The sequence below is a fragment of the Callorhinchus milii genome, unplaced genomic scaffold, assembly GCF_018977255.1.
Source record: "Callorhinchus milii isolate IMCB2004 unplaced genomic scaffold, IMCB_Cmil_1.0 Scaffold7, whole genome shotgun sequence".
Classification (NCBI taxonomy): Eukaryota; Metazoa; Chordata; class Chondrichthyes; order Chimaeriformes; family Callorhinchidae; genus Callorhinchus; species Callorhinchus milii.
In genome coordinates this window covers 3,083,819-3,098,497 of record NW_024704748.1, presented here as the reverse complement: position 1 = coordinate 3,098,497, position 14,679 = coordinate 3,083,819, and the positions used below count along the sequence as shown (strand labels likewise).

Genomic DNA, 14,679 nt, shown 5'->3' with positions numbered 1-14,679 from the left:
AAAATTAAATTAGAAACTAAATTAGTATTCAATTCTAAATAAATTTTAATATTTAAGATTTAAACAAAAACCGAACCTGACAAATATGCAGCTGCTTTGAAAGCCTTGCAAGGCTTCATCAGTATGAAAACATTCAGTTGTCCTCGGGATTTCCTCATCCAATTAGATACAAGTTGGGAAATGCCTACAGTACAAGTTAAAAACAAACACGGTCCTTTATCTGCAATCATTATATAGAGCTCTGAATGCTGGAGCCCGGAATTTACTGCAACTTATTTGAATTGTATTTAGGAATTATGGCTTATGAATTACCTTTCAGGCTGGTTCCAAATTGTGTCAAATGCTTTCTTTGATTGGTTGAGGATTTTAAGTTTAGTGTCCCTTTCATATTCCCTATTAACGAAGGTGTTATTTTGGAGGCAAGGAGATACTACAATACTGGCTTCACACCATTTTGCACTTTCATTAAAAATCTGCGTCGATTCAATTGGTACATAATTTATGGGTCCCCTGTACAAAAGTTTCAAGATAAATTGTCTCCTGTTCTCCATCATTAGGTACTGAAGAGGGTTTATGCTGGGTGTGTGCATAGTAATCAGGCTTGCTTAGATCTCTGTTCTCGTGCCAGTACCTGTCTCCAATGGATGCTGCTTTAAACAGGAGCCGCAACCTAGTTTAAGGAGCAGCATGAACTCCTTAACACCTAATTAAGTGCTGTAAGGTGGATGAGAGGAGGAAAGAACAGTAGATGTGAAAGTAACTGGAGTGATATTCCCAGAGCAAATTTCCTCATTAGAAGAATGAGCGAATGACCGATTTGCCATCTTATCTCACCCTCCGGACTGCTGTGGATATCAGCCTGTACTTCACTGACTAGTCGGCATTAGGTTTGCAAAAGCCATTTTAATCTTAAGGGCCCATTACCTCACTGTAAATATTGTGCTAAAGTTTGCGAACGAATCTACGGGCTGATCAGCAAGTCTAATTGTAATCTGAAGCCAAGTTTTTCAGAATTCACAAAGTGCCGCTGTGTCCCATGGACGCGAAGTGAAAGAGCTTTTAATCGGCACTTTGTATCTGTTTTTAATTGGTTTGATTCAAACACTAAGCACCTGCAGGATCTAATGATCATCGAGGGCAGGATGGAACACTTCATCACATTCTGGCAGGAGGGCGTTGGAGATATCATTGTTATTTGCAGCTTCATCTGACCCAGCTGCCTGGGTTCTGCAGGGAGTTTTTTGTTTCCTACTGAGAGTCGGCTGTGGATGTGGCAACTCTTTTGTAGTACTGTACATTATCTGATTAGAAAGTTCCTGGACGATTTCATGTTTGGGTGACGCTCTTCAGATGAGTCTTAAAGTAGTGAGTGATAAAATCACTAATTAAAAAAAATGCAATCATCAAAATAAAACCAGATGATGTTACTCATCTTTGCGAGCGCCCACAAGTGTCTGCTTATTTAGAAGTGCAGGGTTTATTTGAACAAAATTTTAAAATAAAGTTAAAGTTGGACAGAACGTTTGTGCAACAAAGGGTGAAAATTTATGAAAACAAGTTAGCAAGGAAGGTCATTGAAACAAACTGTATAAATTGCTTCAGGGCAACTAGCTGCAATTCTATAGAAGAGAGAGCATTGAGGGATATGATGGAAAAAGCAGATGTGTAGGACTAATTATATAATAATCTTTGCACTTGATATAGTGCCTTATCGTGTCTTCAAGACGTCTAAAGTGCTTCACAGAATATACTGTAAAGTGTAGCGACTGTATTTTGCAGGCGAAAAGCGGCAGCCAATTGCGCACAGCGTTGTCCCACAAACAGTCATGGATTGAGTGACTACATTTTTTTAAAAAGAGATTATTACCCTTCATTGCCACTAAAACGTATCAATAAGGAACTCACTTGTTGTGCCATTCTCCTGTTCCTAATTCCTAGTGTTAACAATGCAACACCTGGTTTCTTAAAATTTCAAATGATCAGTGTCTGTTTTAGATCAAGGACCAGTTCCTTAAAGAAAAATAATTTGATGGACTATTGACTGATTTAAACAAAAGTGGCATTTAAGACACTCCTGGGATCAAACTGATCAAAAACTGAATTTTCATTGAAGATGATTGAAATGACTACATCTTCTCAGTAAATGAATGTTGAGCCTAAATAATATAGTTAATCGTCTCGGGCAGATCAAGTTTTACAATACCAGTGTACAGAAAAAAGCTAAAAATGTTGGCCTGCAGGGGGACAAGGTGGCACATCGCTAGAACTTCAAACTTTGTTTGAATCCGACCTGAAATGATGCCAGTGAAAATATTCCAAGTTAAAATAGGGATGTTGTAAAGTGGTGCAGGTTTGCTCAGTCTCTATATAACAGCAACAAATTATATTTGTAGAGCGCCTTTCACATCAGGAGGACATCCCAAGGCGTTGGACAGTCAGGGATTCGTACCCGAGATGGGGATTGGGATCAGAATGGTTGGAGGGCGGGTTGATTTCAAGATCCTCATCCTCACCTACAAGGCCATTCACGGCCTTGCTCCCTCCTACCTCTCCAACCTACTATCCCCCTACCTACCTGCCCGTACCCTCCGTTCCTCTGGCTCCGGTCTGCTCCACGTCCCCCGCCCCAACCGCCCTACTATCGGTGGTCGGGCCTTCAGCCTCTCAGCCCCCAGGCTCTGGAACTCCATCCCCCAGTGCCTTCGCCTTGCTTCCTCCCTTTCCTCCTTCAAGGCCGGTCTCAAAACCTTTCTCTTTGACCGTGCCTTCAGCTCCCCTCTCGACTCTCTTCCTCCTCCTCGCTCCCTCCCTTCCCTCCCCTCACCCTGACCATTTCCCCCCTGCTCGGGTCATGACCCAACTGTGCAGCGCCTTGGGACGTCCTCCTGACGTGAAAGGCGCTCTATAAGTGGAATCTTGTTGTTGTTGTTGTTGTAGGGGTAGGAGGGTGAGTGAAGGCACGGTTGAAAAGGAGGGTCTGAAGACAGATTTTGAAGGAGGCAAAGGAGGGGGTGAGGCGGAGGAAATGTGAGATGGAGTTCCAGAGGGTGGAGTAGAGAGGCTGAAGGCTTGCCTGCTAATGGTGGGACGGGCAAGGCGGGTGACACAGTTCTTAATGGGTAGTAAGTGGTCCATAGCACAAAATCTCCTCGGAATGTGGCACAGTTTGAGAACCTCACTTAGCAGCTTTGCAACAGTGTTTTTTTGTTCTAGCATTTGATGCCTTGACCTTCATAAACAATTCTAAGCCCCCCTCCCCTGCCAAAAGAAATCTCTAACCATGACCTAAAAGCATTAAACGCAGAAGATTCTTAAAACCATTACCTTTTACAGAACAATAGCTGCTGTACTGGTTCGGTTGATGGAGAGGACAAAGCCATTGTACTTTTTGGGGATATTGCTCACAAAGTTATCCGGGTGTGGAGAAGCGGATCTTTCTGCCAAGTAAACTGTACAATATTTTGTAAAATAAATGTGGCTATTTTCACTTGACGTGCAGCAATTCGAGTGTACACTAAATGGGGAAAGACCAATGCCAATCATCCCCCATTACTGGGATTGTTCTCCTTAGAGCAGAGAAGGTTAAGGAGTGATTTAATAGAGGTGTGCAAAATGAGGGATTTTGATAGAGTAGACGGAGAGAAATTGTTTCCACTGGTAGGTGGGTTGGTACCCAAGGAACATAGATTCAAGATAATTGGCAAAAGAACCAGAGGGGTGATGAGGAGAATTTTTTTTTTAACCGAGTTGTTTCGGTCTGGAATACACTGCCTGAAAGGGTAGTGGAGGCAATTCAATAACAACTTTCAAAAGGGAATTGGATAGGTACTTGAAAAGAAAAAATTTGCAACGATGATGGGGAAAGAGCGGGGAAGTGGACTGATTGGGTAGCTCTTCCAAAGAGCCAGCACAGGTGCGATAGACCGAATGGACTCCTTCTGTGCTGTAGTATTCTGTGAATACATCAAGAATTTCATTTTGCAAGCACTGCACAACTTAGCTTGCGAGTCCTCCAAAAAACGTTGACTCACTTTCCTTTCTCCATAGATGCTGCCTGACCTGCTGAGTGTTCCCAGCCACTTCTGGTTTTGTTTCAGATTTCCAGGATCTGCAGTATTTTGCGTTTTGGTTATTTGTGTGACTCGGGTTCCTTACAGGCGGATTCAGTTTAGAAATAATGCAAATTATGGGCTTCTTCTCAATCTGATTTTTCTATCTTCTTCCCCTAAATCTGGGCTGCTGAGGTCTGTTTCTAATTTACTATTTTCTTTTTCTCTTTCCTCTTCTCCCCCACCCCCACCACCACCCCCCTCTCCCACTGGGGTAATGCTCCAGTACCTCGGTTGACCATTGTTCAAGTATGAATCTTTTTGTCGAATACCGCACAAACTATTAGACTATGGGGGTCATTGTGGCCCAACCTGATGCTGTCCGGCCCCCCGGGCCTCCCTGCCCCTCCATTGGCAGGCAGGCCTTCAACCTCTCTGCCTCCAGCCTCTGGAATCCATCCCACAGTCCCTCCACCTCGCCTCCTCCCTTGCCTCCTTCAAGACCCGGTTCAAAACCCTCCTCTCTTCTGTGGCTTCAATCACTCTCCTACCCCTATTCTTACAAACCATCAGCTCGGGTGCTAGGGAATCCTAGCTAATTTTTTTTCTTCCCTGGGCTGCTGAGGCCAATTCCATCAACACTAGTCCACCTCGGCTAGCCTTGGACGAGTATCAAACCTTCTGCTTTCACAGGATGAACTTGCTAAATCATTTGAGGGGTTGGCGATAACACTGAGCTTTATTGTAGTTATTGTTTGAAGAGCGAGTGCTTTTTTTAAAAAAATCACAAATTACTATCTTTCATAAAGGAGCTTTGTTTGAATGCGTGAGGATTAGACATTTCAAAATATCATGTCTGCTGATTACAGCTATTAAAATCCTTTGTCTGCTTGTGACCCAGTTGGGTTGGGCATGCTTTCTGGTTGCAGCGTCTGAAGTTGTCTGTTAACAAGTAATCCATGTGACATCAGCTTCACTGAGTATGCATCTTGTGGCTCCAAACAAACTGCGAGAACTGGTGTTTGCCAATGACCTTTTGTCGGCAAAGCATTCTATTGGAAACACCGAGTCCCTTTCACAACCTTCATGTCTCATTGAATGATTGCATTCAGTGGAAATCCACCGCAAAGGATCCTGCCACCCACCCAATGGAGAGGGATCATTAATGATAATCTGTGCATTTGTTGCGTTGCTTACAACATCGAAAAGTCTTCAGGCTCTCCCAAGGAGAATTGAGGCAGTGTGTATTGACTGTGTATTTGTAGGGAAAAAGCGGCAGACAATTTGTGCACAGCAGGCCCCACAAACCCCTATGAAGTGTGAATTTATCTGGAAGAAATCTTGACCAGCACATCGGGACAAAAAACTCCTTTTCAGATAATGTCATGAGGTCTTTAACTGAACAGGCCTTCGTTTTACATATCGTCTGATGCTATCAATACAGACAAATGCTCCAAGCAGTCAGTATAACACAGTGCTGAGCAATAGCATTCTGACTTGATTGGGTTGCGTCAATAATGACATCAATTAATTTTGGTTTCTGATTTCAGGATCCCAACCTATTTGCCACTGGGTACAGGAATCTCTCGAACAATGAGTTGATCTGTGAACTTCTGAAGCATAAAGAACTTATTAAGAGAAAGGATGGCCAAATCCGGGAACTTGAGGACTACATTGATAACCTGCTCGTACGAGTCATGGAAGAAACTCCCAGCATTCTCAGAGTACCGTACGAACCCTCTCGGAGAGCTGGGAAACTTCCAAAGAAAAATTGACCTCGTTAGTATTTTATAATTACCCAAACTTATTTGAGGTGTATAACAGAATTGTGAACCTAATTCGATGCGAAACCTCGTGCAGCAACCGAGTGAATCGGTGATCAATTTTATGGAACCCAGAGCTGCCTCCTTACATTTCAAGCCAAGTGCAACTCACGTGTCTTTGTCATGTTCTCTCGTTCACTTTTGGTTTAAATCAAAAATTCTGATCTTTTTTTCTACTTCACTTAATTATTCACTGATTTTAAAATGGGCCGATGTTCGTCTTGCACGGGGATCGAAAGGCGTTGCATGCTAGCTTCACTGACAGATGTATATCGCCCTCCTGGGTTCCCTCATCTGTTCACGTCGCACATGCGAAGTCTATAGACAATATATCTTCTGTTATACTTCGCAGACTGGAATATCGTGATGAAGCAAACCATGGCAGGAGAATATGGCTTCAATGTATTAACACGCCACCTTTAAATTATTCCGAAGCTCTTGGGCACACTTCAGGTGATATGTGGCTTGGTTTGAGAGGATGTGCACACTAAAATTAGTCATTGTTTATATTGCAGGAACTGTTATCCATCGCTATTTTACTTGAATGTATAAGTATACTGACAAAGTATGTCGGTTTACAGTAATCATGCCAAAAACTAATCACTTTATTCTTGCCTCGGGCTTGATCATCTGTTATACTTTAGTCTTCTGGCAGTTCCATGCTCTTTTTATTCGGAGCTCATTTTAAACCTGTACTTCCATTAAATGTTTACTGCACTTGACACTGCAATATTATTAGAAAAATACAGTTCTTCCAATCTGCTTTTGAATTGGAATATGCCACGTGCTTAGGGAGAACTGTAAAGCCGAACTACTGGAGTGGAAAACAATCTTAGCATTTCGCTCAAGTTGAACATGAGGTGCTTTATCTTTATATAATGGCGTCTAAGCTCACGAATCTGTGTGTGATGTTACTGCCCTTGACGTCTTAAACCAAGAACACCAAACAAATTTTCTTTGCCACTTAAATAATGTTCACAAATCCTTTCTTTTGGAGGATGGGAAAAAAAGCTTTTTTTTGTAATAGGCTTTGTGTATCAGACATAAAAAAAGGATGCGTTTTTATGCCAAAATACAAACATTTCTGCCCATTTAAGTTGAACTCCAAATATAATGCTTAATCTTGGGGTGGCCTCTTAAGTAAGGCTTGGTATAATGATAGTATTATTCAATGGGTCCTGTTCTAACATTTTTTTATATGCCTCATTGATGTACTTAGGAGTTGAAAATTGTTGCACAGATTATTTAAAGATGCATTTTATAATCTGCACAAGGAATCTTACAACAATAGCAGGTGAAGTGCACAGATATATAATGTCACTGTCAAACAGCCTGTGAGCATTCTAAAATGCAACAAGTGTGAGACGTCAGAGGACAATAGGTACTCATTTATGTGTCAAAACCATTCACTGAAAACTTCCCTTGGACATGTTTGTTTTAGCACAGTAGTACCGATGGACATATTTTTTTTAAATGGTGAAAGCTGCTTTTGTCGTTCAAATTATATTTATCTGGTTGCAATAAAACAATGCCAGCATCAACAGAGAAAAGCTTATTCTTTCTGCAGCACTTCAAGTTTTTCACAGCTTTGAAAATAATACTCCTTTTTTTTAAACTCACTGTCTTAACTTCCTTGTTTTCACATCATTGGAATTCTCTGGATGACTATTGAGAATGATATGAAGTTTGCAACACAGGTTTAATACTATATGATGTGCTTTTTTTATATGGCTGCTCTTTTCTACAGCTTAAAAGTCCTGGCAGTGCAGATATACCATTATATCAATATAAGACATTGGTTATATCTTGAGTTTTTGAAACAGATGACGCTCTTGACATGAAGTTAAAGAGCTGAGGTTAAAAAAAAATTAGCACAGCAATGAGTTGTGAAAATGGTCCAGAAATTCATCTGCCTCGGTTTATCAAATGCACTTTTATTTAATTAATGCTTTAGTTCAGCTCCATCAGCCTTGGCTTTCAGGCGGTGCAAAAGGTTAAATTGCTGGAAGAATTCTGCAGGAAGAATTCCCACAGTTGTACTGCAGGTGTTGAGGGGTGTAACCATGCAATAAAGTTATTTTTCATTCTGCAGGGAAACTAATGCATAGCGTAATAAATGACAGGTGGGAGTGTTGTACTCCTGTAACACAATCGAAGAGGCCCTTGTGATAGCTCCATGAAATGCTCACACTTTAGGATATCATCCAGAACCTATTACAGGTTCCCATACTCTCAGAATATTGCATTATCTTCTTGTGCTGTTTTTGCTTTACTTGATCTTTTCCTTTTTTTTTACCATTTGAGTTCCCAGCTTCTGCTTCTATTTTATCTTCTGATTGTGGGTTAATTTTACCAGGCAGCGGTCTTATTTACCGCTATCATTCCTGAATATCTCCATTAGCATTACTTTTCAGCAGAAGCAGAATGATGGACATATCGTGCCATAAATCAAACCTCTGCACAATTTCATGTGATGGGAGAAGGAGAGGTGTTACCAGGGCATTCTGTACATTGCAACTCTGTACTGTAATTATTGCTCATGTCACTGCAATGTCCTCAGAACATCCGAAAACCGCGATCAGATACTTTAGTAGACTTGAAAGTAGTTTGGTTCTAAACAACGTAGAATGTGCTTAGATGACAATTACTGTTTGTGATATAAGCCACAGTTCCACTGGATCGGATAGTTTTTCATCTTGAGAGTTACTTCCATCACCAGCCGATCCAAATGTTACCAATAGGTTAAGAGTTCTCCATTCATGAATGAATTCCGCCTCAATGTTTTCCCCCCTTGTGTGTAATGCACTGACCCTCGTGGATTGTAGACTTAAAGAGTAGTGTAGAATATGACACCTTAACCATCAGTATATGCTTTTCAATTTAAAAACTATAGTATTGAAGAGGAGACAGGCAACAGAAAAATAAAAGGTTAAAAAGGAGCAATGAGCAGCTTTCATTTTCATTTTGAAATCCTTCAATATGAATCTCCTGTGCTTCTTTGTAAAACTAATACTGTAGAAGCCATTGTCTAGGTGGCTAGATTAGGTGTTTAGTATTGAGTCATGTAATGTTGTTCATGTATATTTATCCAATTGTGTGAACTGTAGAAGGTTAGGTGTTCTGGTATAGGCTCTGATGGCACAAAGAAGACATTATTAATTGCCTTGGGTTCTGCATAAGATCAGTACTAAAGGTAATAACACTAGTGGGCCCGAATGAACAATGTTTTTCCTTGTGTTTTACTGTTAGAAAAACAGCTGATGAGTCCCGGTTTTATAAAGCTGCTTTGTTTTACTAACACATGTGACACAACTGACCCAATCCCTCAAAATTGTATCAGTTTTACTTTTGAAGCCACATATGAGTGTCGTCCATGTTATTCACAACCAGTGGGTATTTGATGGTGCATTAGTGGCACAAAACTTCAAGAGAGATTAATGAAGGAGCGGCAATTATTTTAAACCACTGAAGACTTACCGTGGACTGACTGAGAGTACACCACGACTATCCTTTTTATTTGTATCCCTTGTCATTTTAATTACTGCTTCGAACAATCGCAACTTTAGTGAAAATGTAAACTGCTGAGGGTGAAGTGTTTACTTTGTCGTTTTGAGATTGGCCACTGATCCAGGAATGAAGCTTAGCTTAGCTTAGGTATATGTCCAATAAAACCTTCTTATGCCTTAGCTCAACTTTTATGTGCGTAGACTCAAAGGTACCTCATTTATTATTGTGCTCTAAAACGTAAAACATTTATTGCCATATTTATTCTATTTTACTTTTTGTTTGATGTGGCTGCAATCATTTTCAAGGGTGCTTTTATATACATACCCGTATGCTGTTCATTTGGCAACTATTTGCCGTGCATTCATTTTACTCAATGCATTATTAAAATATAGTAAGATGAGATGAGAACTAGTACAATTGAAAGCAACCAAACCCTTTCTTATACTGGTTTTTTTCACCCCATATTAACCACGAGATAAGCACTTAATCTACTGTCTGGGGGTGTATGAAGTTTTGTTGGGCCAGCCTGTTGTAAAGTATTTATTAAAGCTCATTGAACAAGTATGGTAGTTGATCTTTCTGCAGGAACTTTAACATCCATTTGACAAAGATTCTGAAATGCTTGCACTTTAAACTGATGTAAGTAAGGCAAATATTCTACAAGAATTACTTGTCTGGTGGTTTTCAAATATACCATGTCTTGATCTGCAGTTTCCTACCTTTTTACAATGACTTGTATAGGATTTCATGTTATACACTTTGTAAATCAATTTTTAAGAAACCATGATCAGGTTGCTTGCTGTTCACAATGTACCTCTGTGTTTATTTCAAAATGAACCCATTAATCACTGACTTTGTTATAGGAATCAGGTGTGTACAGTCAGCTGCAGTACCACCACTTGTTCTCTTTTAAATGGGCTGGATCATATTTGTCTGATGTTGTAAATAAGTTAAGAAAATACCTTTAAGGTGGATGGATGCATGTAAGCTTTAGCTTGATCTGTGCTCTTGTGAAGAAAGTGACTCGATAAACAGCTTCTCAATACTGCTGTGTAATCTTTGCATGCAGAAATTGCAAAAAGGTGAACGGAAAGCACAGGTGGTGCTGAATTGTTGGTGGTTCGAGTAGAGTGAATCAAATTGACTGTTGATTTAACACGCTGTACTTAAGTTGCCACACACTCAAACTTTTATTACATGTGTTACGATTCTAAATACATCCTGCGTTTTAGCTATGCTTTAAGCTGTTGCTAAAAAGGCATAATACAGTGCATGTTTCAGATATTTAATAAACTATATTCAACGGAATATTAAGCTATGGTGTCTGCTTTATCAGGAAACTCTGAGAGTTAAACTTTGACTATAAACGTGAACTTTTTTTTCCTATTTCTGTAAAGACCTCTACTGTGTCCTTGGAGAAGAAAGAAGATCAAAAATTGCATGTGAAATTGGAGAATGGAGACATGATAACCTTACATTATGTGGCACTAAATATTTGTTTGCTGGTGTGACGTCCTCTTACACTGACATAATATTAGCTGTTCCGCCGAAAAGCTTCCACTGGTTGTGGTTGTATCAGTGAAATTTGCATCGCCTCTTATTTCACTTGCGGTCACTCTATTTCAGAATGCTCGCTTGCACATAGCAGCTGTCTTGTGCCTTGGAGTAAACCAAGGCTGCCAGAAGAGAAATATTTCGTCACTTTTTTTTTGATGGGGGGGGGGAGGAAATCTTTAGGTGGAATGCCGACTGAAATTAGTGTTTTCGAGCCAGATTCTGATTTGTCTTTCTATCCAAGTTTAAATTACAAACAGATTAACAAAATTGTTTGAAGCGTAGCATCATCTGGTTCTGATAAGAGCGAGCCTGATATCAGATGCTGGGGATCTGGTATTTAGCAATAATAGAGGTATTGGGTATTGGGAATATAAACCATGCAGATACCAGACACTGGAATTCCCATGATAATATATTCTATAATAGTTATTTAAGGCAGTGGTTCCAGTAGATGCACACAAAAAAAGCGCAAGGAACGTAATGAGTTTGAATGGAACTACCCACAAAATTTAGTCAATTCACTTTGCATTGTGCTCTGTGAAGTGCTTTGAAACGTTTCGAAGACGCAATAAGGCGCTATATCAAATGCAAGGATTATTATTTACCCAATCTATTGGCATAGTGCTAAGATGTTCACACTCAAAAGAAGCTCTTAGCAGTTTTTATTGTGCATCTTACTGATTTTTTAAAAAATCATTAAGTGCCGTGTTATTAATAATAATAATAATCCTTGCATTTGATATAGCGCTTTTCACGTCGGGAGGACGTCCCAAAGCGCTTCACAGAATATACTGTAAAGTGAATTGACTATATATTTGTGGGCGAACGCGGTAGCCAATTGCGCACAGCAATGTCCCACAAACAGTCGTGGATTGAAAATGACCAATTTATTATTGTTTTTGGTTTTGGAGGGATTATTATTAGGTTCTGTGTGGAGTAAGGAAACTTGCCCAAGGTTTCGCCCTCTGCCTGGAATTGAACTCAGGTCTCTCGCTTGCAAAGCGAGTGCTCTAACCACTGAGCTACAGGACTCCACAGTCTGGCATTTGAGGAGGCAACTCATTGGCACACATTTCAACGGTCTGTCTCTCTAGGTGGAAGAAATGGGCTGATGCAAGCAGTGGACAAGTACACAAGTGGTTATGCAAATATCAAATGAAAGATGCATGAAAATGAGAGAATAAAATTACAGTTAAAAAAAATCTCAGTTTTTCCATAATTCCACCGTTGGATTTCACCATTGCCATCTCTACACACACTTGATTTCTTTAATTGCTCGCTTTTTTTTTTGACTTTGCAACTGGGGTCCAAGCCAGTATCTGATATGAGGGAAAGAACTTTTCTTAACCTTGATTCAAAGACTTAACTTTCAACTTAAAGTAGCTTTAACTTTAACCTAATGCAGCGCAAATCTACCAATCATAGTACTTCTTGAATCTAACTAATTTGCAGATATTTAATACATTCTACCCTGAAGTATTCAGGTGGAAGAGGGCAATAGACAGTTCAGTTGATTTTGAGAGATAGCGAGAATTGATTAGCTATTTACAAAGTGGAGAGAGCGTTAAAGACCCAATAAACCTTTCAAAGAGGCCTGAGATAGAGCAGAACCGGAAAAAAAATACGCTTTAAAGGAATTCTTCATGAATTTCAGATCTAGTTGGGCAGTGCTCGTAGAATCTTACAGCAGATGACACAGCCATCAAAGCCCATTTTCTGTAAAATCTAAAAGCAGTGAATATCCATTGAGCCACCTGGATGGGGTGGTTGCTATCTGGAATCTACAATGGAGTGAGACAAAAACATCTATTCAATATTCAATATGTTTGCAATAATAATAATCCTTGCAATTGATCTAGTGTCTTATCACATCTTTGAGACGTCTCAAAGCACTTCATAGAATATACTGTAAAGTGAATTATGCCTATCATGTAGCAGGCGTTAGTGAAATGGAAGGGGAAACTCAGATGGAATAAGTATTTCACAGTCTTTCACATGGTCACAGTATAAGAGTTATGTAGAGTGATACTGCATTGAAACAGACCATTCAGTGCATCCAGTCCCTTGTGTGTTTATACTCCACACTCTACACCCCTAAACAATCTTGACAAGCAGAGAGAGGATGGTGGACAATGGCTTTTCATACAGATAAATGTAAAGTAATCCGTACAGACACGCAAACTAATTCCACAATGAAGATATAATAATAATCCTTGCATTTGATATAGCGCATTTCACGTCGGGAGGATGTCCCAAAGCGCTTCACAGATCACACTGTAAAGTGAATTGACTATATTTGTGGGCGAACGTGGCAGCCAATTGCGCACAGCAATGTCCCACAGACAGTCGTGGATTGAAAATGACCAATTTATTATTGTTTTGTGTTTTGGGAGGGATTATTATTAGGCTCTGTGTGGAGTAAGGAAACTTGCCTAAGGTTTCGCCCTCTGCCTGGAATTGAACTCAGGTCTCTCGCTTGCAAAGCGAGTGCTCTAACCACTGAGCTACAGGACTCCACAAAGATCCAATTGAGGGGGAGTCCAGAATCTTTCTTGTCGCTCGCTCTGTCAGACGTAGCGTCGGGATATAGAGTATCCCGTAGCTCAATTCAAATGATGAGTCAAAAATGAACTTACCAACCATTCAAGCAGAAACTCATTCGAAGCTTAATGCTTGAATAGCGCTCCCATTATTGAGTCACACACATTTTCAAATCTGATTTCAGAACGAGCAGGTTTGATGGATCTGATCTACTTTCTAATTCAATGCTTTAGATTCTAGTTAACAACCAAAATGCAACTGGTGATTTTCCAGTTCATTGTGGAGTCTTGTAGCTCAGTGGTTCGAGCACTCGCCTCGCAAGCGAGAGATTTGGGTTCGAATCCCGGCAGGGCGAAGTGTTGAGAAAGTTTCCTGACTCCACACGCCTCTGTTTACCCAGCAGTAAGTAGAAACCTGGTTGTTAGTCGATTGGCAGATCGGTTTTCCGGGGGGTAATAACTCCGTCCAGAAAAAAATTATTATTGTGCTTCCACCATAAAGAAAAAAATTAACCTCCTGTTTGAAAAGAGAAGGGAGTGTCTACCGGTATCCTGACCAATAAATCCCCTAAATACAATTAGTCACTTACTCCGTGGCCGTTTGTGGGTCACTGCCGTGCGCAACTGGCTGCTGTGATCGCCCGCAAAACACACAGTCAATATAGTATACCCCGTGAAGCACTTTGAAGCATCTCGATAACATGGTAAATGCAAGGATTATTAATACATTATTGCTCACTGCTTAGTTACAGTCTCTTCATCGATTCAAAGATTAATGCTAGAATCGTACCCCATTATTGATTCGCACACATTTTCAAATCTGATTTCAGATTGACTCTTGTTTTTTTTTGGATGAAAAATGACCACGTTTTAATGGGGATTTTAATAAAAGTGTTATTCTATGCTGCAATTTGCAGTATAGCATTCTTGCCAACACATGAGGAGCAAATAGTTATGAGTGTAGCCGTGTCTACACTTAGGTCGAGAACAAATTGAGTGTTTTAACAAGTTAACACGATTTGGGCGATGAAATATGGGCGAAATGCCATCAGAAGTGCTGCAGCTAATTTTCACATCGAAGGCTTGTCTGTTAAGCAGATGTTAGGAGCCTGGAGATACATGTACAATAACTTGCCAACAAAAAAGGTTGTGGGAAACAAACGGTCTTTTGCCTTTCCCTTCGAGACATTCTGATCATAGCGA

The 14,679-nt window shown here is 40.2% G+C and overlaps 1 protein-coding gene across 1 annotated transcript in view; it reads left to right on the top strand.

Moving 5' to 3' along the window:
• Positions 1-10,687, top strand: part of LOC103185241 (rab11 family-interacting protein 2) — a 47,295-nt gene extending 36,608 nt beyond the window's left edge. The window contains exon 5 of the mRNA XM_042336774.1: positions 5,600-10,687. Coding sequence (XP_042192708.1) covers positions 5,600-5,824 — 225 coding nt within the window. The 3' untranslated portion in view covers positions 5,825-10,687. The remainder of the gene's footprint in view (positions 1-5,599) is intronic.
• The last annotated feature ends 3,992 nt before the right edge of the window (positions 10,688-14,679 follow it).